We start from the raw sequence: 22,390 nt of genomic DNA on the forward strand, positions 1-22,390 counted from the left end.
CCAGAAGAGTCACCTATCCAGAGAGCAGGAGAAGAATGGCCAGGGAGCTAAAACTGGGTCCAACTCTGCTGAGTCTCTCCAGTGCAGGGGCAATAGACACGCCAGTGGCATGAAGTGAAGTCCTTTTCCCTTGCAGCAGACAACTCGCTCCTTTTCAACCAATGTTTTTGCCACTCCTTCAGCCAACAGCAGCAGCCACAGATCCAAACAATCCCAAACATACTTTCTCCTTACTATCTGCTTTTGTCCACATTCAGGGAAGTAACTTGGCACAGAGAGATGGGAGGGATGTTGCTCCCAACGCCACACTTCACAACACCACCCTTTGATGCTTTTTTTCCCTGCTCTGGATACAACTGCCAACTATGTGCATAATAATGGTCTCCTACCCACTTAGTAAAGAGGGGCTTGAGCACCATAGACAGTTTTCTCTAAACAGCTCAATGCTCACCAGTTGGCAAAAAGGCACACACAATGTTTTAGGAAAAGAATAGAGAATAAAGAAGAAAACATCAGTTTGACATTGCATTAAGTCTACATTTAAGACTGCTGGTACCCTGACTGGGTATTTGATCATGGGATCATAGGTAGCCTCTTGGAAGGGACCACTGGCTGTGTCCAACCCAGTCTCACAGTCAAAGACAAGTCAGCTATGCAGTGAGGTTACTGAGGGCTTTATCCAGTTGTGTCTTGGAAACTTCCAAGGATGAAGATTATACAACATTTCTAGACAATCTGATCCACAGCTTTATTGTTCTCATGCTGGGGAAAAAATTTCCTTTCCCCCCTGTTTTTTTTTCCCTTTCAGATTACAGTGTTATTCCTTTCAAATGTCACATTTGAAAAGGCTACAGCAGAACAGAAAAGCAGCATACAAGAGTGACTAGAGATTTGAAATAACTTCCACACAAAACAGATTACATAGGTTAAGAGTCTTCAATTTGGAAAACTGGCAACTGAGATGATAAATATCTACCGAGATATTTAGTTGAGAATAATATGGAAAAAGCACACTGAAAAGAAATTCTTCCAGTTTGCCATAACACAGGAATTGCGGAGTACCAAACTACATGATTAGGCAACATATTTGAAAAAGAATTCCTTCATTTTTTCTAATAAGTTAAAATTATAGAAGTCACTGCTGTAAAAACCTGATCATTTTTGCTTTCCTGTAATTATATAAATTGTCATTTACAATTAGTAATTTATTATTATTTATTAGAATTTGTCTTCTGATCCAGAACCAACTTAAGGTGAAGAAAAGGAGGTTCAAGGAGACCAAATCACTCTCTACAACCACCTGTAAAGAGGTTGAAATGAGGGAGGGGAGTGTTGGTCTCTTTTTCCAAGTAATAAGAGAGAGGCTGAGAGGAAACAGCCTCAAGTAGCGCCAGAGGAGGTTTAGATTGGATATTAGGGGAAATTTCTTCACCAAAAGGGTTGTCAAGCTTTGGAACAAGCTGTTCAGGGAAGTGGTTAAGTTGCCATTCCTGAAGGTATTTAGAAGATGTGCCAAAGTGGCACGCAGGGACATGATTTAGTGGTGGACTTGGCAGTGCTGAGTTAATGGTTGGTCTTGATGATCTTAGAGGTCTATTCCAACCTAAATGAATCCCCGATTCTAAGGTTCCTCAGTATTGTAGGCAAAACTGCATTTTGCCATTCCTCAATGGTAAAACAATGAGTAATGGTAAAATAAAACAACAGTATTACCATTCACTTGTCATAGCTACCTTCCATTTTGCTTGTGGTGGAAATGTGAGAGGAAGGGAAGGATGAGAAGAGAGGCAGAAAAGTCTGCTTAGCTTTACTCCTCTGGGGCTGGAGGTGATCTCATCATACTGGAGGCCTGGGACCTGTTCACAATGGGTGTTACTCCCTGATGGTAAGACATGGAAGCACTGGGGCTGGACTAGCAGAGCATGGAGGAATGCAGATGCCTCAAAAATGGAAACAAGTACCTGAGTTTTTCCAGAGGTTTCTGTTTTTCCAGCATCTGTCTACAGCTTGCCTCACAGTAGCAGGTAACCCACTATCCCAGAATCTCTTTCTCCTACACCTTCCCTCAGCACAAACAGGTGCCCCAACATTTCTCATCCATTTCAAGTTCTCACTGCTATTAGAGAGTGAGAAACTGGAGGAAAGGATGGAAGTGGCCAATATGCTAGGCTTGAATTACTTTTATGCTTTTTGTGCTAAATCATAAATCTCACTGCACACATAACAGCAAGCTATTCTTATTTCAAGTAGGTACTGTATAACACTTTTTCACATTATAATGTAAAATTAAATAATAAAATAAATTTTAAAAAACCCATCCAAAAATCCCCAAAAAAAGCTGAACCAAACCAAAAACAAACAAACAAAAACCCCAAAAAACCACAAAAAACCCCAAACAAACCCCCAAAATTAAAACAAAAACCCAAATAAAACAAAACAAAACAAAACCACACAAAAAACCCCCAAAACAACCAAAAAACCCCCAATTAATTTCAAGGATACTTTTAAACTCATGATATAAAGACAACCACCTTACAAGAACGTACTTCAACTTTTCCATACATTTAAAGTTGACAAAATTAAATATATCAGGGAATATATCAGGGAACTTCCTCTGCCACAGAAAAGATACAAACAAAAAATATAATTATGACCTTTTGCAACAGGAATCTTCTTCTGTTGATAAATTCCTTAGCATGGATGAAAACATCCAGCAGGCTCTGTAAAGACCTTTGCCTAGAAACCCCCAGGCTCTGTCAGACCATGGCAAATGGGTTACTGTCAAATTTCCAAACCTTCCTAAGAACACAATATTCTCTGAACTTTTTCAGTAAGACACCAGTGTTCATATACAGCAAGGACTTGCTATTTACACAACCCTAATGTCACCTTAAGGGTCCTTTTTCCATCTATATGATCTTCTTTCTGAATTACAGGCAGAAGAAGCAGGAGCTTCAGTTTATATCATGAACTAAACCCTATTCCCCAATGTGATACCACATCCATGATGTCATTCAGGACATGAAAAAAACAAATGCTGTTTAGCACTGTGCTGCTCTGATTAACTGACTCAATCTTCCCTCAAACTCACACAACAAAGTGAAGAAATAGGAGATCTGCCTTCTTAGACTAAAGGGTGACTATTTGCCATGTGTACAGGAAGAACTTTATCAGGCAAATTAAGCTGAGCACATGAAGAAAAATTCTACTATTGCCAGAAACAGATTTAAGTCATTACATTTTACAGCATAAAATGTATACCTTTATGCCTAATGGTTATGCAGTGCTGAGGACCCTAGGGAGGCCTGGAAGCTTCTACAGACTGACACACAAATATACAAAAAAATGGATAACTCTATAGCCCCATGTAGTTAAAACAGATATTTACAGGAATTGCTGTCTTTCATGATATTTTATTTTTGCAGGAATATATTTCCTCTGGCTCATCTTTTCTGCACCACAAGTGCACATAATGTAAGATCCAATTACAAGACTATTGTCTTGAAAGGAAAGATTGCATTTGATACAGAGCTGTAGAGTTTTACAGAAGGCAGCCTTGGCTTTAACTGCAGAATGCTGTAACCACTATGTACACAAAGAAAGAAAAAAATCACATAATGATATAAGTACTTATATGATACATATATAAGGATATAAGGTACTTTTTAATGGATGTATTTCCAATTTCAGGATCACATATATGAGCTAATAAATATTAATAGTATATTAGTGCAGCAAAAAGTAAAAGAATGGGAAAATAATATGATTTTAACAAATTTTGAATTTTACAATGACAATATAAAAAACACCAAAAAAAATCCCACACTGCATGAAATACAAACCATTCATCATTTCAGTGCTGCATGAAGTTCACTAGTAAAAACTTTTACAAAGCAGTCAAATTTCAGCTGCTCAAAATAAAAATAAAACCTAAGTAGTGCACGGTAAAATATTAAATTACAGAAGTAATTTAAGAAGCATTTTAAAGAAACTTATGTTTTGCCTTTCAAATACAGTCATTAAGAAATGTTAGTAAATCCACTCACTATTCTGGCAGGTTTTGTTGGTAAAAAATCAGATTTAGGAAATGAATTATTGCCCCCTGGTGGCACACTAAGAATCAATGTAATGAAAAAGAAACCGATTACAGATAAATAATCAAATATTTTATTTTAAGAATCATGTTTTGTACAGTTAATGTCTGGAGGTGTTAAGAGAATGCACATTCATTTTAATATGCATTAAGATAAGAGTAAATGGGGTATAATTTACATTTTCATCAACAAGATGATTCTGATAAAGAATGTGTGATGTTTAATGATCAGCTTTGTAAAATGTAAGTAATAACATACTAGAATAAAACTCTTTAACAGTAGAACACCACAGCAAAAACTCCTGATAGTCAAGCAAGTTACTTCAACATCTAATTTTCATTTAAAAGAATAATAAGTCTTATTAATTTTCATATAAATAGAGAAAACACTTTCTGAATCTGAATCCCTGTGGGGCTCTTCTTCGCTCTGTGAGATAACGTCAGCAGACAAGGACAGAGAAGCACAGGAACAATAGGATTTGATCTTATGACTGGCTAGAACAACAGCATAGTTAAATGTTGATGCAATGTTTTCCACATGGGTTAATACAGGAATTCATGTATCCTAATCCTCAAATTATGAGTTGTTAACATCCTCCTAGTGTCTGACCAGCCAACAGCCACCAATTCCTATTCAACGACTTTAACACTGCTCAGCACATTCCTCACATCACCTCAAACTAACGTGGCTCTAAATATCTACTCCAAACTGTTTTGCTGTTCCAGGTGGAAAAAAACCTGCTCTATCACAGTGGGTTTATACAATCTGGAACTGCAATGATAAAATACATCTTCCAGAATACAAAAGAGAGTGAATAATATTCATTCCTTGTGGAACTACACGTACGACCACAGAGAAGTTAGCAATTAGGTTATGTTGCACACACAGTAAAAATGAGCATTTTTACATTTTGGTGTAATCATGTGCCCCTTCCATGATAGGAAAACCTGCACCTGCAGCAGTCTAACCATGCCTTACAATACTGACAACCAGCATTTGCATGACATCATTAAATGCACAACTGCAAATCTCCTGAAACACATTTTGCCTTTGAGGAGCTGTAATATGTTTTTCCCTCTTTTATTCTGGTTGATTCATTAGAGCACAAGAACAACTCACCTTAGTTCTACACTTCTCTAGAAGGTCAATTATTACCATGCAAGTACTTGACTGAAAATTGGTTGCTATGAAGGAAACTCCATCCTCTATCAAGGCATCTGATACATCATTGGTGATACCATAAGCTACTCTAAAGAAATGTCTAACTGGAAGGGCTATGAAACACATGGTAAATGAAAATTAATTCAGTATTTATTCAAGATAATAGTGTTAGTTTACTTGTTTTGTCTGACAGAATATGAAAAAAGTTCTTCATGGCTTTGAATTCCTCATATCAGGCTAGCAGTTTTACATGTCTGATGAAAACAGGACTAGAAATTTCACCTGAAATGTGGGTGGGAGAAACAAAAAAGTTCATAATTCTTGAAGCAAAAGAACTCCATGACAGACTTACCTGCTGTAGAAGAGAGTAAATTGCCAGAAAGAGCAATCAAGCAACAAATGACTACCTAACAAGGAGCTGTGTTTTAAAGAAATGTTTTTGTCTGACAAACGAAAGTTATGTAAGCAATTGGAAATTTTGAGAGTACTGCTGAGGCTGGCAATTGACAAGGCATCAGTGCTTGTGAAACATTATCAGAAGCATGGAGGAAAGGGCAGGAGCAATGGAACTGGGACTGGGGAAAGGATGTTGCTGCAAAGTAAATGTACAGGATTAGTTTGGACATGCCACATTTGATGGTTCCTGTCTGGCCCTAGAGGAATATACCTTGCCCTTCACTCAGAAACCTCTTGTAATTAACTTATACCTGACATGGGCATTCTATCCATGTCTCCCCTGTGAGCGACACACACAGCTTTGGCTGCCTTGTACTACCAAGTATTGACAAAACCAGGTGATTTGGCAGGGAGTCAATACTCATTACTCTCACACACACTTGCATGGCAATGCTCAGCCAAAATGCTCTCTCCTAGCTCATGTTGTTACCTGGAGGAAAGAGAAATCTCCCTCCTCGCAGTGACCAGTGAGGACCCTCTCCTTGAGGGGAGCCGTGTGAGGGGTGCCTGATGTCACCTGGCCTGGAAGAGACCGAGGGGAGGCCTCACCGCCGTTCTCTTCGGTGACCAGGGACAGGACCTGAGGGAATGGCCTGAAGTTGTGGGAGGGGAGGTTCAGGTTGGATATTAGAAAATGCTTCTTCACCCAGAGAACCAGTGATTGGGCACTGGAAAAGGCTCCTCAGGGAGGTGGTCACAGCAGCAGTCTGGCAGAGCTCAAGAAGCACTTGGACAACATTCTCAGGCACATGGTGTGACTCCTGAGGTGTCCTGTGCAGAGCCAGGAGCTGGACTCGACGATCCATGTGGCCCCTTCGAACTCAGCATATTCTGTGATTCCTCCCTTAACCCACGCTGGCCGCTGCAGCGCTCAGTGCGCTGTCGCTGTCGCAAAGGCGAGGACGGGGGCGACGGGACCGTTTCCTGCGCCGGTCCGACAGGCTGACGGGAGGGAAGGGGAGGAAAGGAGCTGATCTGGCGCATTCCTGCCGGCGCTGGGAGAGGCGGGGGCTGTCCCGGGGGGCGGGAGAAGCCGGGAGAAGCCGGGCAGGGCGGGAAGGCGCCGCGGGGGCCGATGGGTAACAGAGGGAGAAGGCGGCGGCGCCGCGCGCGCCCCGGCGGCAGAGGGGAGGGCGCGTGCGCGGCTCCCGCCCGTTCCCGCCCCAGGCGCGCGCGGGAGCCGCGGCCATGACGGGCAGCGATGAGGGCGGGAGCGGCCCCGCGGCGCCCCGCGCCCGGCCGCGGCTCGGAGCCTCGGCGTGAGGGCGTCTGTGCGCTCTGCCTCCTCCAGCGCCTCGCCGCGGGGCCGGGCGGACATGGCCAGCCCCGAGCAGTGGGAGCGCCCGAAGCCGCTGCAGCCGGACTCGGTGCGTGTGAGTGAGGTACATGGCGGGAGGCGCTGCCCGTGGATGGGGAGAGGGCGGGACGGCGCTGCAGCTGCGCTCCTGCCGCGGAGCTTGTGAGGGGGCGGCCGAAAGCCCGGCCTACGTCTCTGGGCGGGAAAGATGCGACGGGCCAGGCAGCGTGGTAGCCGAGAGGAGCATTGGGGTGCTTCCCTCCCTCGTGGCGTTGGGGCGGGCTTCCCGGGAAAGGTGCTAGAATGCAAAAGGATGGTTTTTCTCGCCTGTGTCACTTACAGCCTCTTAATCGAGCTAAATATGGTGTAGCTGAGTATGAGAAAAGAGGACTACAATGTGTTTTCTTCTCTTAACGTCTGTGATCATCCCACCATTACCTTTAGCAATGCTATGAAGTAGTTTGCAAAAAAGTCTTATTTTGTAAAACTTTAAAAAAAAGTTACACGTTTTTTAGTTAATCGTGATGGTGCATGCTTTTAATTTTGTGATATATTTTAAATACATTACTTTTTTCCTTAAAATAATCTTGTCAGTTGGGCTAAAGTTTACTCGGTAGTATTTTCTTAAAGCCATGAAAGAATTCACATAAGTTTTTTGGTGGGTAATTGAAGTGATGATTGTAAGAAGCAAATAGTGTTTGGCACAGCTTATTTATGTAGATACTTAGATGAGTTTACAGTGGGTGATACTTTCCTCAATCAGCTTCTTATAAACAGGGAGGCCAAAGATGTGGTAATCATTAACAGCCCTTGCCTGTGATGGCCATGGAATAGTGGGTGGGAATTACATCTCTGCAGGTAGCTCAGTTTGCAGGCAGCAGATGAGTGGGATCCCTTGACAAGAGGCCATGAAGTGCCCAACCCTTGGGATAACAAAGGGCAGAAAGAAGGTGGCACTGACCAGGTGAGTGGAAACTGAGGGACAGCAGAAGCCATGAACTGCCAACCTTTTGGGTAACAAAAGGACACAGAGGTGGTGGCACTGCCAAGATGGATAAAGAGAAATGCATGGGGAGACACAGCAGGAGCAGAGAACTGAGGGCAAGATTTACCTGAGTAGACTATGAGGGTTAAAAAACTTAGAGCTTCCTTTGTTGTGAATCCCTCTTTGGAGGTACCAGCTTGGGCTGTTTATTCACCGTGAATAAACTGCTTTATGGAGAGACATCTGAGACTCTGCAGTGGGAAACCTGGGGTTGAGCCGCTGAGGAATAGCTCACTGAAGCAGTCCACCATGAAGGGGCTTCAGTCCCAGCAGTGACAGCATGAGACTTACAGGGAATCTCATGAATGGTCAGACTGGGAAGTTTTCTTAACAGTGGGATATTCAAGGAAGGTTAGTAGTAAAGTGTAGAACCTGGATTCCAGCTTACTGAGTCTTCAAGACTCCAGCTTATTCTGCCAAGAGGTAAGTTGAAATTTTTGGGAAGGCAGCTTTGGAAGCTGGAGGAGCTGAAGAGATTGAGATCAGTAAGGAGAAACACGTTTCATCATGACACTCATGGCAAAAAGAACAGGACAGACTTGAAGGACAGCCTAACAAACAAGGATAAAAAGTGCCTGGACATGCAGATATGATGCTTGGAAAGCCAAAGTTGTAGTGTTGAAACTAGCAAGGAATGTCAAAGGTCACAATATTGAAGAAATTTCCCTGTCTGACCATTCAAGAGCCACTCTTGTCAGTCACTCTCACACCACCTGAGCTGGGACTGAGGCCCCTTTGCAGCTGCACCTCCACGCTCACACACCCAAGGTCCCCTCACCAGATTAACCCCAGATTTCCCATAGCAGAGCCTCAGACATTTGGACCCTTAAAATAACTTCATCTTGTACAACAGCTGGAACAGGGACCCCAAACAAAGGAAACCTTGGGCTTGTATAAACCTGTGTTGGGTTTTTGTGGTCAGGTTTTGATAGCAGGTGGGGGGCTGCAGGGTGTGAGAAGCTGCCAGAAGTTTCCCCCATGTCCTGCAGAGCTAATTCCAGGCAGGTCCAGGATGGATCTGTCACTGGCCAAGGCAGAGTTCATCAGAGACAGTAATAGTGCCTCTGTGATAACATATTTAAGAAGGGGGAAAAAAGTTATTATACAGTTGTAATTACAGCCAGAGAAGAGTGAAGTGAGAATATATGAGGCAACAACTCTGCAGACACCAAAGTGAGGGGAGAAAGAGGAAGAAGAGGTACTCCAGGTGCTGGAGCAGAGACTCCCTGCAGCCTCAGCTGCAGTCCATGGAGGACCATGGGGATGCAGAGATTCACCCTGCAGCCCATGAAGGAGAGCCAGGCTGGAGCAGGTGGATGCCTGAAAGGAGGCTGTGAACTTGTGGGCAGCCCATGCTGGAGCAGGTTCCTAGTAGGGACCTGTGGATCCATGGAGAGTGGAGCCCATGCTGGAGCAGGCTCTGGTAGAACTTGTGACCCTTGAGCCCTGCTGGAGCAGGCTGTGCCTGAAGGACTGCGCCCTGAGGGAAAGTTGAAGCAGTTGGTGAGCTCTTGCTGTGGGATGGACTCATATTGGAGAAGTTCATGAGGTGCTTTCTTCTGTGGGAGGGACCTCCACACTGAAGTAGAAGAAGGATTCTCCACCCTGAGCAGCAGCAGGAACAGCATTTGATGAACTGACATAACCCCCATTCCCACCTCCCTGCGCTGCTGGTGTGGATGGGGTAGAGCTTGGGGAGGGGTGGAGGGAAGGTGTTTTCTTAAGATATGTTTTATTTCTCATTATACTGCTGTAATTTTATTGGTAATAAATTTAATTAATATTCCCAAGTTGAGTCTGTTTTTCCCATGATGGTATTTGGGGAGTGATCTCTTCTGGTCCGTAGCTCAGCTCATGAACTTCTTGTTACATCTCTCCCCTGACCACTTGTGGAGGGGGGTGATAGAGCAGTTTTGGTGGGTGCCTGGCAGGGTCTATCCTAGGGCCTGTTGTTAGGTGGAGGATGTGAGGTTTATGGGCTGGAGGAAGGGGTCATCTAACACCTCATAAACCCAGGAAGTTGAAAATCAAGAGTTAAAGCCTTGCCTTTACCCTGCAGTGGCACAGGCTGGGGACTAGCCTGTTGAAAGGACCTGGGGTCCTCATGGACAGTGGGCTAAATGTGCACCTGTATTGTGTCCTGACATTGAGGCATAGGAGGCTGTCTTAGCAGGAGAACAGTAAATTGAGGGAAATTATTCTTTTTCTTTACTTGGCATATATTTCCCTTGGAATGCTGTTCCTGTTTTAGGCCCACTAGGATAGGAAGGCTGTTAATAAACTCCTGAGAGAACTTGTTAAGCTACTGTAGCCCTTCAGTAAAATCATAGCATATTCGGAGTTGGAAAGGGCCTGAAAGGATCATTAAGTCCAACTCCTGTCCCAGCACAGGACAATCCCAAGAGTCACACCATGTTCCTGAGAGCATTGTCCAAAAGCTTCTTGAGCTCTTGCTGCTGTGACTGCTTCCCTTGGGGAGCCTGTTCCAGTACTCAACCACCCTCTGAGTGAATATCCATTTTTCTAATATCTAACCCAAACTTCCCCAGACAAATTTCATTCCATACTTGCAAGCAAGTTAAGAACTTTAAAGGTTACGAGGTATTTTACAGTTGTACACGATGGGCAACTGAAAGGAAATGGCCATGAATTGAAACAGAAGAAGCAAGAGAGGTTACAGCCTTGCCTCTGAGCATCAGTGAGTTCAATGGTGTTTCCTGTTTTTGAAAACAGAGTGAGTTGTGCTGAGATAAAGGGCTGAAAGTTGTGGCAGGAGTTAAAAAGCATGTATTCCTTTAATCTGATGACACTTAACAGTAATAGCTGTTGAGTTGTCAGAGCTGTGATGGCTGTAACATCTAAAGAAGATTGGAGGATTTCTTCTAAGGAAGCTCCCCTTGTAGAGAGCATTTTATGACAGTTGTTTTTTCCCTTTTTATTTCCTCAGGCACCAATGATTGACCTGAATGCGCACAAGGACACACGGCTTGTGAAAAGTAAGTTGCTGTGTGTCATGTGTAAAAATTAATCTTACAGTATGTCGTGCCTTTTTACAATGTGACTACAATGCTGTAGACAAATGAAAAATTGTATTTAATATCAGCAGAGCAGGAAAAATGCTGAACACTGACTGAAATAACAGATGTGAAGCAATACATTCTTTATAGTTTTTTTCTCTTCAGATCTGTTGCAAGTATGCCTCCCCGTTGCTATATAGAAAATAGTGCACAGGAAAAGTGAGTTAGAGAAAACTGGAACAACATACTGCCAAATGTTGCATTTCAACTGGTGTTAATAAATGTGGAAATAAACTTGAGTGAATTTCTGGGTGTTGGGTTGTTTAGGTTTTTTTGTTTATTTTCTCACTAGCTGAATTACTTCACACCTTTGACAGTAACACAGTCCAAAACTGAGTTGTTGAACCTGTCACTTCATGTTAAGTAGTGCCCAAACTTGCAGCCATGGAATGGGTGTGATACATTATGAATAAAAGTGTGTATCTCATTCATCTTGGGAAAAAGTACTGATGGTTGAAGTAAAAGTGTTGTCTAAGGTACTTTCTTTACACACTCACCTTTTCTTGGAGCGTTAGACTGGAATATTGCTAGGGGACACAGGTTGATCAGATTAAATACCGGGTTTGCTTTACAGGAGAAAAGACAAGTAACAGCTGAATTTGACAATCTTTTATTGGCTACTATCAAATGAGCGTGTGCATACCATGACTTTCTGACTCAGAAGTGGGTGCTTTTTTGTGCTTTTTGCATACATAAATAACAATCTCAAGTTATTCATCAGGGATTTCTGCTCTTTCTGCAAATATGGTGATAATGAATACACATAGCCCAGGGATCTTCTAAACCCTGGTGTCAGGGTAGCTGCAGATCTTTGTTGTATTAGTAAATCAAGCAATGGAATGACTAGTTCTTTTGCCCTGAGACCAGATAGTGCAAACAGTTTGTCTGCATACTAAACTCTTCAGTTCCAGAGCAGATAGGTCCTGTGCAGGCTGAAACAGTCCTGAAGCCAAGCTGACTTGTGAACCATGCCTAATGGTTACATGCGAGGTGTGCTGGTGAAACTGGACCAAAAAGATGTGAAAAAATACTCTAATAGTGTAATGCAGCAGAGATAGAGCTGTGTTTCTCTGGCAGCACCTCAGCACTGTCTATAGTTAACCAAAGGTTTCGTTGGTATTTGGTCAGTGATCCGATCCCATGTCCTGTAGAGCATACAGTTACTCAGTTATTAATATCCATACTAGCAGTGTGGAGTCATGAATGTTGAAAGCACAAAAATGTATGCTTGCTATTTAGATAAAACCATTGCAAACAAATGAAGGTATGTGTAGTTAATAGGCTTTATATGGTTCCATTGCAATGTAAGTATTAAAGACTGCAGTGCTTCCAGACTTTTACTTTCATTGTTACTTCATCGCTATCATTTTTTTTACTTCATGCTTATGTAGTAGCTTACCCTAAATATTCTACCAAAACTTTACAGAAACTGTGGACATCAAAAGGCCTCGATTTGATGCATCCTTGGTGCTTTTGACACGAAAATTTATGGCTCTTCTCAGAAAAGCTCCAGACGGTGTCCTTGATTTAAATGAAGTAGCAACAACACTTGGAGTACGAAAACGAAGAGTGTATGACATCACCAATGTGTTGGATGGCATCGACTTGATTCAGAAAAGATCTAAGAATCATATCCAGTGGATGTGAGTTGGCTTTGAAGCTTCTAGTTTCTGAAACAGTAAAACCCAACAGTGTTGAGTAATGTTTATAATTTTGAGAGAATCTTTAAGCATATTAAGTTATTTCTCATAGATAATATTTTAAGTTCTGTATCCTTCCTTATGCTATGTGAATTACCTAATACATTAGCAAGTATCAAGTGCATAAGTACATGGAAGCATATTTCAGCAGATAAAAGGATGCCAGACTTTCTCACTGTTTGCTGTTAGTATACTTGATGTTTGATAAACATGCTTTTATTTATACAAACATGCTAGACAATTTTCATATTCTTCTAGAGGTAACAGTCTTGACCAACTTATTGGAAAAGCACCAGAGCAGCAGAACCTTAAAGATGAACTTTCTGACTTATCAGCCATGGAAGAAGCTCTGGATGAATTAATCAAGAATTGTGCTCATCAGATATTTGAACTAACAGATGACAAAGAAAATGCAAAATATCCTTTCAACTCTTGCATTATTTTAACAGATGGTTTTGGTTGCACATACATATCTAGTAAGAAGTGTAGGCTGATACCACAGGTATGCAGTACTGCTTGATAATGAGTTTTATAATAGCAGACTTCTGATTATTTTGCATTTGAGCATGCCTGTCCTGTGCCTTGCTTTGCAGTATCATGGACAGTCTAGCCTGTCCTCGGAGGAGTGTTGCTTGTGTGTCCTTTCCACTGCAGAAGAATGAAGTGGGGAATAGTCTTAGTACCCTGACCATCACGCTGTTCTCTCCATTTGAGTCGGCTCAGGGGCAGGTTTTGACCCACCAGTGAGCTCAAGATGCTTAGTGAGATGACAGAGAGGACTCAGAATGGAGTCCCAGTGGCCTGTTGCCAAGGAGATATAATGGAATGTTGGTTATATCCTAATACCCTTCTCTCTTGAAAGAGATTCCAGTGCAGCTCTGACTTCCAGATGGGTTTTGACAATAGAAAAGAGATTCATTTTAATATTTGGCATAAAGATTGAACTTTGGCTTTGGGTTACAATAAAATATTATTTCGCTCCCTTGTTTGGCAAGATGTTAAGGGGTGTGCACAAATGAAATGTGCTCAATATTCTTTATACCTTACTGCTTCAGAAAATAGTTCTACAGTGTCTCAGGAAATTATTTTCATGCTATTAGAAAACAAGAGTGTAATTCCTGAAGAACAGTATTCCTTTGGCTTTGTAGACTTATGACAACATCTGTGAAGACTGTTTGGGGTTTTTTTATAACATTGAATATATTTCTAAAAGTCTTTTTTCCTTCCTGGAAATACAGAAAAGTATTTTTCTACCATTAGCTGATACTTCATTTTACAAAGCTAGTATTAACCTCTGCTGAATTGTTGATCAATTTTCTGAAGTTGGTATTCTGCCTCAACATATCTTGACATCACACTCTTGCTTCTGCCCATTAGCAAATTACTTTACATAATCCTTGACCAATGTATACACTAGCTTATGTGACATACCAAGATATCCGAAGCATTCAGGCATTTCAGGAACAGATTGTGATTGCAATTAAAGCTCCAGAGGAAACCAAATTGGAAATACCAGTTCCTAAAGACGTAAGTTTTATACATTTCTCCTAAAGAAACAAAAGTTTATAAATTTGATTTTTTGCAGCAGCAGTCAGTAATTGATTTCCAGTTTCTGTCATGCAGATAGTGGTAGTTAGATGTTCTTGTGTTCCACTGAACAGTGCTGCAGGGATAATAGTCTTAGAAGCTTAGTTGCTGTATTTTTCTTTTTGCCTAAATTACTAAGCCATAAATGTATCTGAGCTTTAGTTACCTGGTTTTGTTAGAGAGAATGGAAAACCTGTAATAAAGTATGCAATGTACAGTATGGTTGGAAAAAGAATACCTTTTGTCACTCTGGTAGATGATATCTAGAGGGATTTTTCATGGAGTGGAGCTGTGCCCTGTTCTCACCCCACGGTGCAATACACAGGCTCCATTCTTGTCTCACAGAGGAGCCAGACCTTTGCCCCTGCACCCAGCAGTGCTGCAGCTGCATAGTGGGGCCTGTGTACTGGGAACCCACTGTTGGTAGTGCTCTGAGAGGGCAAATCCTGGAAGACAGCCTAAGATAACAAACGGAGCTTTAATTCCATTTTCTTTTTTGCATGAGCATTTTTGATAATCTTCCCAATTGCATAGTCATTGAAGTTGCCTTGCTATGTGGATAGAAAGGTGGGGATATCTTAGGAAAAGGAAATTAATCAGTAAAACCAAAGAGTTAGATCCACTACATAGATCTCCAGTAGTTTCCCTGGTCAAAGGAGCTGTCTGTCATCCAGTGGAGATGAAAAAGATAAAATTCCAGATGCCTCCTGAAGCAATAAAAAGGCAGAATTTCAAAAGTTGTACATTGGAACAGAATATTTTCTCCATCATGCATTAAGATTTATTTGCTCTGTGTCTTGCCACATGATGTCTGTGGAAGGAAAGCAGTAGAAGCGATTAGGATTAGTTGCTTTACTATTTTGTTAAAGCGTTGTGCTCCAGTTTGTTGTTGGATTCATGGCAATGTTTTGTCAAGTTTTTAAATTTTGTTACTCTTCCTAAACATAAGTAAGTCTTGGTCATATATCTGAAAGTCAATAGAAAGACTAAACAAATACTTAAATGCACATTCATTAAAAATGAAAGCTTGTTAGCTTAATTCTGCAAAATAGTTGTCCTACAAATGTATGTAATGTCATAATTTATGTGGAAGCAGTAACAATTTTAAATAGCTGTATTTGTTCTGTTTTTAATCTATTGTCTTTAAAATAAGTGCAAAAATAAAGAATGTATAAGATTTATTCTTTGAATTATATACAAGTTGCTGTTTTATAGGATCACATAGAAGTGCATGTGAAGAGCACGAAAGGACCCATTGACGTGTATCTATGTGAGGTGGAAAAAGAGAATCCAGGTGCCGACACTTGTGAAGATATGGATACTGTCCATATCTAGTGAAACGGAGACATCATTTTATCCTGATGAAGGTAACATTCTCCGTTTCCATTTTTATCCACGTGTATTTTTTTTTATTTTCTTAAAATTATCATATCATTCTGATAAAGCTGTAAGCTGTACTGTTGAACAAGTGTAATTTTCAGAGCATAGATTGTGGGCCAAGATGTGTGGGAGTACAGGAAACGCCTGGAAGAGAAGTCTGTGCTGTTGTGTTACCTCACAGCAACAGGAGGTCAGAGAGTCAGACACATGCACACAGAGCAAGGCACTCTTGTTCCCTGGCCTTTTCCTTCCTTTGCTCCTTGCTGATTTCCTGTCAGAGCCCATGGATGGAGCCCTCAGCTCCATGTGTCAGCTCTCAGGTGCTGCACTACAGAGTCCTGCTCAGCTCAGATTGTTGCCATGAGAGTTATGATGCTGTTTTAAACGAGACTGTGCTACTGCTCTAAGGGAGGGCAGACAGAAGAGGGAACGTTGTATTTTAATCTCCTAAAACAAGATTGGATGGGATAGAGATTCTGAAGAAGCCTAGTGCTGCCGGATGTTGTGGCGTAAAGATAAATCTGGCAGGAATTGCAGTAGCTCAGAACACAAAGAAAGAAATTATCTTTAGAAGTGCTGCTTTATAGGTGAAGGGGAGAGTTGGCTTTTTCGTCCCAGGCATTTTTTAAATTATTTTGCTTGTGGAATAACTCAAAATTTTATTTTCTATAATTAATCATATTCCTTTTTTATTTTCCTTTTAAAGTGAGATCTCCGATGGAAGAAAAAAAGCATTTGAGATGCCAGATTAATTACAACACAAAAATCTAATATAGAATGTAAATATCTGTATTATAGGGCTTTTCCAAACTGCTTGGATCTGCAAACTTCGTAACCTGAAATGTTCCAAAGTGTTTTAAAAATCCAGCAGTGGATTGGTTGAGTGTTTTCACAGGATTGCTTATCCTCCCAAGTCAAAAGACAACAGTTTCTGGAGTTGCACTTAGGAGCTTTGTTTTCCTTATTGCATATGACCTACAGAGCTTTGGGAAAATAGTTTTTTACTTTAAAATTTTAATTGACAGAAAACAAAGATAATCAATTACTTCCAAAAATTAAGGTTGGAGAACAATTTCTGGAGCGGTTCATAATCTGTGTGAGAATGTATAAAATGAAGAAATGCACTTTTCAGTTCTGAGGCAGCACTACTAAGCAGGATTGTCAAACACAAGTGTAACAAAGAACTGGTGTATTGGAAGCCTTTGATATGAAGAACAAGATGTAAATATCCCAAGAGTTATGCTTTACACTGTGTAAGTGCTGTTTGTATCCAGCTCTACATGAACTATGGTATCAACACTGAAGTGAAATAATTGGGCTTTGTGTGTACATACTTGTATCATTTCTGGGTAGTTACTGATGTACATTTATTGAGATGGTTTGCATTTCTGCCTCTGTACAGCAAAGAAATAAAATAAGCTTACAAAAATACAAAATAGTCATAATGATACATGTTGGGTTGCCTTTGCTGCAATTCACTGAGTGACTACAAGCATTTAAAATTAGGTGAAAATCTAAAATCTGTTTTACATGGTACTGTCAGATAACACTTAGATCTGGATCTTGTGATGCCACAGTACTGAAACAATTTTCAAAAGAATGATAGATAACTACTTAAGTTGGTCCATTCCAGTTTACATACAGCAGAACCTTAGCTGAGTATCGTCTTTGTGGCTCAGCTTGCAAAAATATGTAAAATACTTAAGGACTATTAAGTCTCTATTATCCATCTTTCATATCCATAAAACAAAGCTGTTGAATTTATATGCTGGATTTTCCAAGGGAGTGAACTGTCACTGTACAAATGCTGTGCATGGGCTCACCTCATCCCAGTATGGTTTCTGTAGGGGTGGGTTGGCAGGTTTGGTTTTAAGTGGGAAGTCCAAGTCCTTGGGTCACACAGTATTGACAATTATACATCTACTCACAAGTGAGACCATCAAAGCTAATTAAACCCTGCATGTTCTAGCCAGCAGCTCTACATGTATTTTAGACAGGTGCAGTGAAATTAAATTCCCTATGTTCTACAATACAAATAAGTTGGCACAGGTGACACTGATGAGCATAAATATACCTAAATACAGATTGTGAATTAACTCTGTTTTCCACAAGGTTCCCTAATTTGGCTAAATGCATAGTAGTATACTTTGCAATTTGGGGAAAAAACACCAAGTGCAATCTTGTGTCAAAGGTAATCTTGAATTTTTATGTCTGTCCTATCAACTTCAGACTCCAGAATACAGGACTTCTGGAAAAAAATAGGATACTATTTTTTTGTCTGTGCAATTCAAACTACAGGCTAAGCTGTAATAAAAATAAATAAAAGCAAAGTGACAGCACAATGAATACATAGAACAAGGTAAAAATGAAGAAGGTGCTTCTCCAGTGAAGCTGGGAATGAGGGTTAAAACTAAGAAAGCATTTTTTTGCACAGGAAAATTGTCCTTTTCCTTCAGTGACTGGTTTCTGTTCAAAACTCTATTTGATGTTTTACATTGCTGTTCTGTTTTGGGGGGGGGGAGGTTTGTGCAAAAGAGAAGCATTGATTTCCCCCTACGCTAGTTCAACAACTTAGGACAACGTTTCCCATAAAACCTATAAAAATTTCCAACACTAACTAATTCTGAATGCTGGGGTATGTTGGGGTGGGTTTTTGTTACATGATCATAAAATCCTAGAATAGTTAAAGTTAGAAGGGACCTTGAAGGTCACATAATTCCAATGCCCCTGCTTTGGAGAGGGACAGCTTCCCCTACATCACAGAATTATTTAAGTTGGAAAGACCTCCAAGACCTTGAACTCCCTTAGGATGGTGGCTCTACCACCTCCCAGTGGAAGCACCTTCCAGTGCTTCACAGTTCTTTCAGTAAAGGAATTCTTCCTGACATCCAACCTGAATCTCCCTGGTGCAGCTTGAGGCCATTTCCTCTCATCCTGGTTGCTCAAAGCCCCATCCAACCTGGCCTTGAACACTTCCAGAGATGATAAGGCATCCACAGCTTCTTAACCTGTTCTAGTGGCTCTCCACCCTCATAATAACGAATTTCTTCCTAATATTTAATCTAAACCGACTCTCTAACTCTTAGCCATTACCTACCTTATATAAAAAGTAAGGAAGTACATTTTTACAAAATAACCATCTTAAAAATGTTAAGGAAGTTTGTCTTCAACAGTGCAACAATCCATTTAAATGAAACATTAGGATTTTTCATTTTGAACAAATCTCTAGCGATTGCTTTTCCTCACTCATTTGTACAGGTTTTCTAGCAGTATAATTAATGCTTTTAGCCACACAGTTGTCACAGTGAAGTGGAAGAAGCTGTAATATGACAATTATACTGCTACTATTTTGTTTAATACATCTGTTGTTGTAATAGTGCACCTTCAGCAGAACGAATGGAGTTTTGAAGATTAAACCACTGCTTTTGCTACTTGGTTATGTACAGTATTACCCATTGGTGATACTGGAAAACAATGTACTGTATAAGCTCAATGCACTAATTAGCTGAAAAGATTCAACTTGGACTTGAAAAATTCCCGAGTGATGCTGAACTTAGACACAAGTTACAAGCTCACTCATAAATGTGACAGGACCTTACTCTGAGTTTGTGTAGTAATGCTTGATTTTTTTTCTGAGAGATTATTATTTTGCCAAGTCTACATCTGTTCATTTTCAGTACATTTGTATGTGTAAGAAGCTCTCCTGGCTATTTGAGGACTGATAAATTAAAAGTTTCTATTACTCTTTCTGCCTTCCCTTCAATAAGAATGGTTAAGAATGTTAATGCATCAATCAGCAATAGCAACAGCCAGGACCCATAATTATTAAATTCCTGGTTTTCCTGATTCTTACTGTAAATAGCACTGCAGGTTGCCAGTTCAGCCCTTACTTGGTGTGGGAATTCACATGTCAGAGTTCTCAGATGTGAACTACAGTTTTAAATAATGTGATTTTTTTTAGGAGAGAGAAGATTCCTGCAAATTGTTGTCTGTTGGAAAGCATTTGAAAGTCAGCAATTTTCTTCATTTTGAATTATCTTTTTGGTGTGTGTGAAGAGCCTCATTTTATAAGCATAATTAAGCACTGATTTCAAAAGTCCTTGTCAGTGGCAAGGTTCATCTGCTGGCCAGGCCATGAGCTGCTCCCAGCGTGCTGGGGCTGGCTGCAAGCTCTAAACCCTTGTGTTCCATGATCCTGGCATGGGCTGGCCCCTGTACCCTGCTGGGACCTCAGTAACTGCTGAAGGGTTTATCAGGAACACAGATCTGCTATTTTTGGTTCCACTTCTGATCTGCCTGGAGTAACTTGTGAGAAGTGCACTGAGGCTAAAATTGTATAAACTACCCTTGGTTGTGTAGGTTATATACATCTAGATGAGGCTTCTCACTGTGTGTAGATGTTTACTGAAGGACTCAGATACTTGTTAGTCGAAAAGCACGATCTGTGTTTTGAAGAAAATTTAATGTTTGCAGAGAAAGGGCAACCTGGTTCTGTCCATGTATGGCACCCTGGTTCTTCCCTGCCACCCCTGCAGGCAGACCATGGGTGATCTGAGGGTCTGAAGCTGCACTCTCCAGACACCCACCATGTGGACGTGGGCTGATGGAAGCTCCTTACTTTGTGATCCATGAATGAAGTGGTGTCTCCAATTGACTCTAGATTAAGGGATGGGGTTATAGAAGACAATCCTAGAAGCTGTAACAGCAAATTCAAAGATCCAAGCTCAGCACATTGCAACTCTTTTATTGACTTAGCCCACTGTGGGGGTGCATTCCCCCCACCCCAGCCACACTGTGATCCCAAAAATGCTCATTAGGTCTCAGCCTTGACAAACAGCAGCTGGTTGAGCTTCTCTTGAGCTTACCAGAAACACTCTTCTCCCAGAAACTTTTGCTGTCTAACAAGCTCCTGTTTTAATGAACAGCCTTGGAAACTTATTTTTGTTGCCTGAACAACAACCTAACCAGAGTAAAATTTTCGTTATCAAATTTTCAAATAAAGTTACCTGCCTGAATTGTGGCCAGGATGGAAAATTACTGTGACTAAAGCCAACTCTCTTGTGACCCTATAAACACCAGCCCATAGTGAGACCCTTGGAGCTCTCCTGGACCGCAGTGCACTGTGGCCAATAAATACCAGACACTCTGCTGCCAGCTGGGCATTCAAGGATCAAATCAAGCTTCCCTGAAGTTAGTTGTTATTTTTTCACAATCCCTAAAACACCTACAAAAACAGGACAATATCCACACAGGGCCTCCATCCTATACATTGCACAGAATTCAGTCAGGAGCTGGAACTGTGATTTACTTGATAATGCTACTCCCCACAGATCATCAGAGAACCTTTTTACCAAGAAACATTCTCACCATCAGTGCCAGTAATCCTTTGTGTAAGAAACAATTTCTCACGAGAAAAATCTCCCTGGTTTTAGAAACAACTTCAACCTTAAGTGCCTGCTGAGCCATTGTCTTCAGGCTGGAAAGAAGCTATTGGAGGTGATTTCTGTATTTATTCAGTTGAAGAGAAAACAAACACATTTGAAATTATGCAATATATTATCCTATCCTGTGAGAATAGTAATGGGGGAAATACAGAGATATAGGATTAATTCTTCCTATGATTAGAGGTTAAAATAAAGCAAAGTAAAAACAAAATACTGTTAAAGCATTAGCACTGCCTTTCTTTTGTGATTAAAAAAAACAGATTTATCTGAAAGAACTGAATAAAGGGATAGAAACAAATGCTAGTCTTTCAAATTGCCAACATTGACACATTGGCTGTCAGAGTCCATGCAGAGATTAGTAGTTTTGACTCAAAAAACATTGACAACCCTGATCCACTGAGCAGCAGAAGAGGCAAATATGGATTAATGTGTATTTCTTGATTAATCAAGTGTTTCTCCTGGTCTGAAATACTCTAGACTGTATTAAAAATTTACTGCAGGTTGAAGCTCAGGGATTTTACTTCTCTCAAAAAGACTTTAAATTTGTGTCATTAGATGATGATCAGACTCTTTAAAACAAGTATCTTCCAATCAAGATATATTTTATTCCCAATCTGTAAAACACTGTTCCTTTATACATGGAGAAAGTATAAATGGCTTGGAAAGAAGGGATTGGAAAGTTGTCCAGATATTGTTGTCTGTATTCTATGTGTGTGTCTCTGAGGATCAGTTGCCTGGAAATGAAAACAAGACAACAGCAATTGTTTACATAGATGTCGCCTAAAAACGTCTCAGGCATTTATGCTCTCTCTGCTGACTTTATGCCAATTGTCCATCTCTTAAATTGACACATTGAGCTATTTTTGGGGTGTAAGGAGGGAAGTCAGCAAAGCAGGGTTTATAATTTGGAAGAAAAATGATACAGAGCTAAAGGAAAAAAAAAATTCCCTAATGCAACTTAAAAGGTTTGTTTACCACCTTTGAAATCAAAACCTGATCAGGATGGTGGTATGTGTTCAGTTGATTGCTTCCAATCAGTTTAACAAAATCGAGGTTCAACCAGAAATACTCATTCAGCCATGGCTTTATTAACAGCAAATTATGGCTTTGAAATGGGCCTGAGTTCAGCTCTAAGTATAATTTACTTAA

At 40.8% G+C, this 22,390-nt stretch overlaps 1 protein-coding gene across 3 annotated transcripts; it reads left to right on the top strand.

The window, feature by feature from the left end:
• Positions 1–6,818: 6,818 nt before the first annotated feature.
• E2F6 (E2F transcription factor 6) lies at positions 6,819–17,233 on the top strand. Of its 3 annotated transcripts, none has more exons than XM_071440728.1 (7): positions 6,819–7,093; positions 11,001–11,049; positions 12,557–12,773; positions 13,089–13,247; positions 14,243–14,357; positions 15,633–15,784; positions 16,504–17,233. In XM_071440728.1, the coding sequence occupies exons 1-6, from the start codon at positions 7,028–7,030 to the stop codon at positions 15,750–15,752; spliced, it is 726 nt and encodes a 241-aa protein (XP_071296829.1). In that variant the 5' UTR covers positions 6,819–7,027; the 3' UTR covers positions 15,753–15,784; positions 16,504–17,233. The 3 variants fall into 3 exon arrangements, with proteins under 3 accessions (XP_071296829.1, XP_071296837.1, XP_071296847.1); XM_071440736.1 differs by having other exon boundaries at positions 6,828–7,084; XM_071440746.1 differs by having other exon boundaries at positions 6,828–7,078.
• Positions 17,234–22,390: the final 5,157 nt, after the last annotated feature.

This window comes from Agelaius tricolor, unplaced genomic scaffold (assembly GCF_023055355.1).
Source record: "Agelaius tricolor isolate 1412-34295 unplaced genomic scaffold, bAgeTri1.0.p SCAF_1, whole genome shotgun sequence".
Lineage (NCBI taxonomy): Eukaryota > Metazoa > Chordata > Aves > Passeriformes > Icteridae > Agelaius > Agelaius tricolor.

Excerpts from the sequence above, each read along its gene's own strand:
- E2F6 (XM_071440728.1), top strand. The coding sequence starts at position 7,028 with ATGGCCAGCCCCGAGCAGTGGGAGCGCCCGAAGCCGCTGCAGCCGGAC. Across the intron at positions 7,094-11,000 it reads ACTCGGTGCGTGTGAGTGAG|GCACCAATGATTGACCTGAA; the intron begins GTACATGGCGGG and ends TTATTTCCTCAG. Across the intron at positions 14,358-15,632 it reads AAATACCAGTTCCTAAAGAC|GATCACATAGAAGTGCATGT; the intron begins GTAAGTTTTATA and ends GCTGTTTTATAG.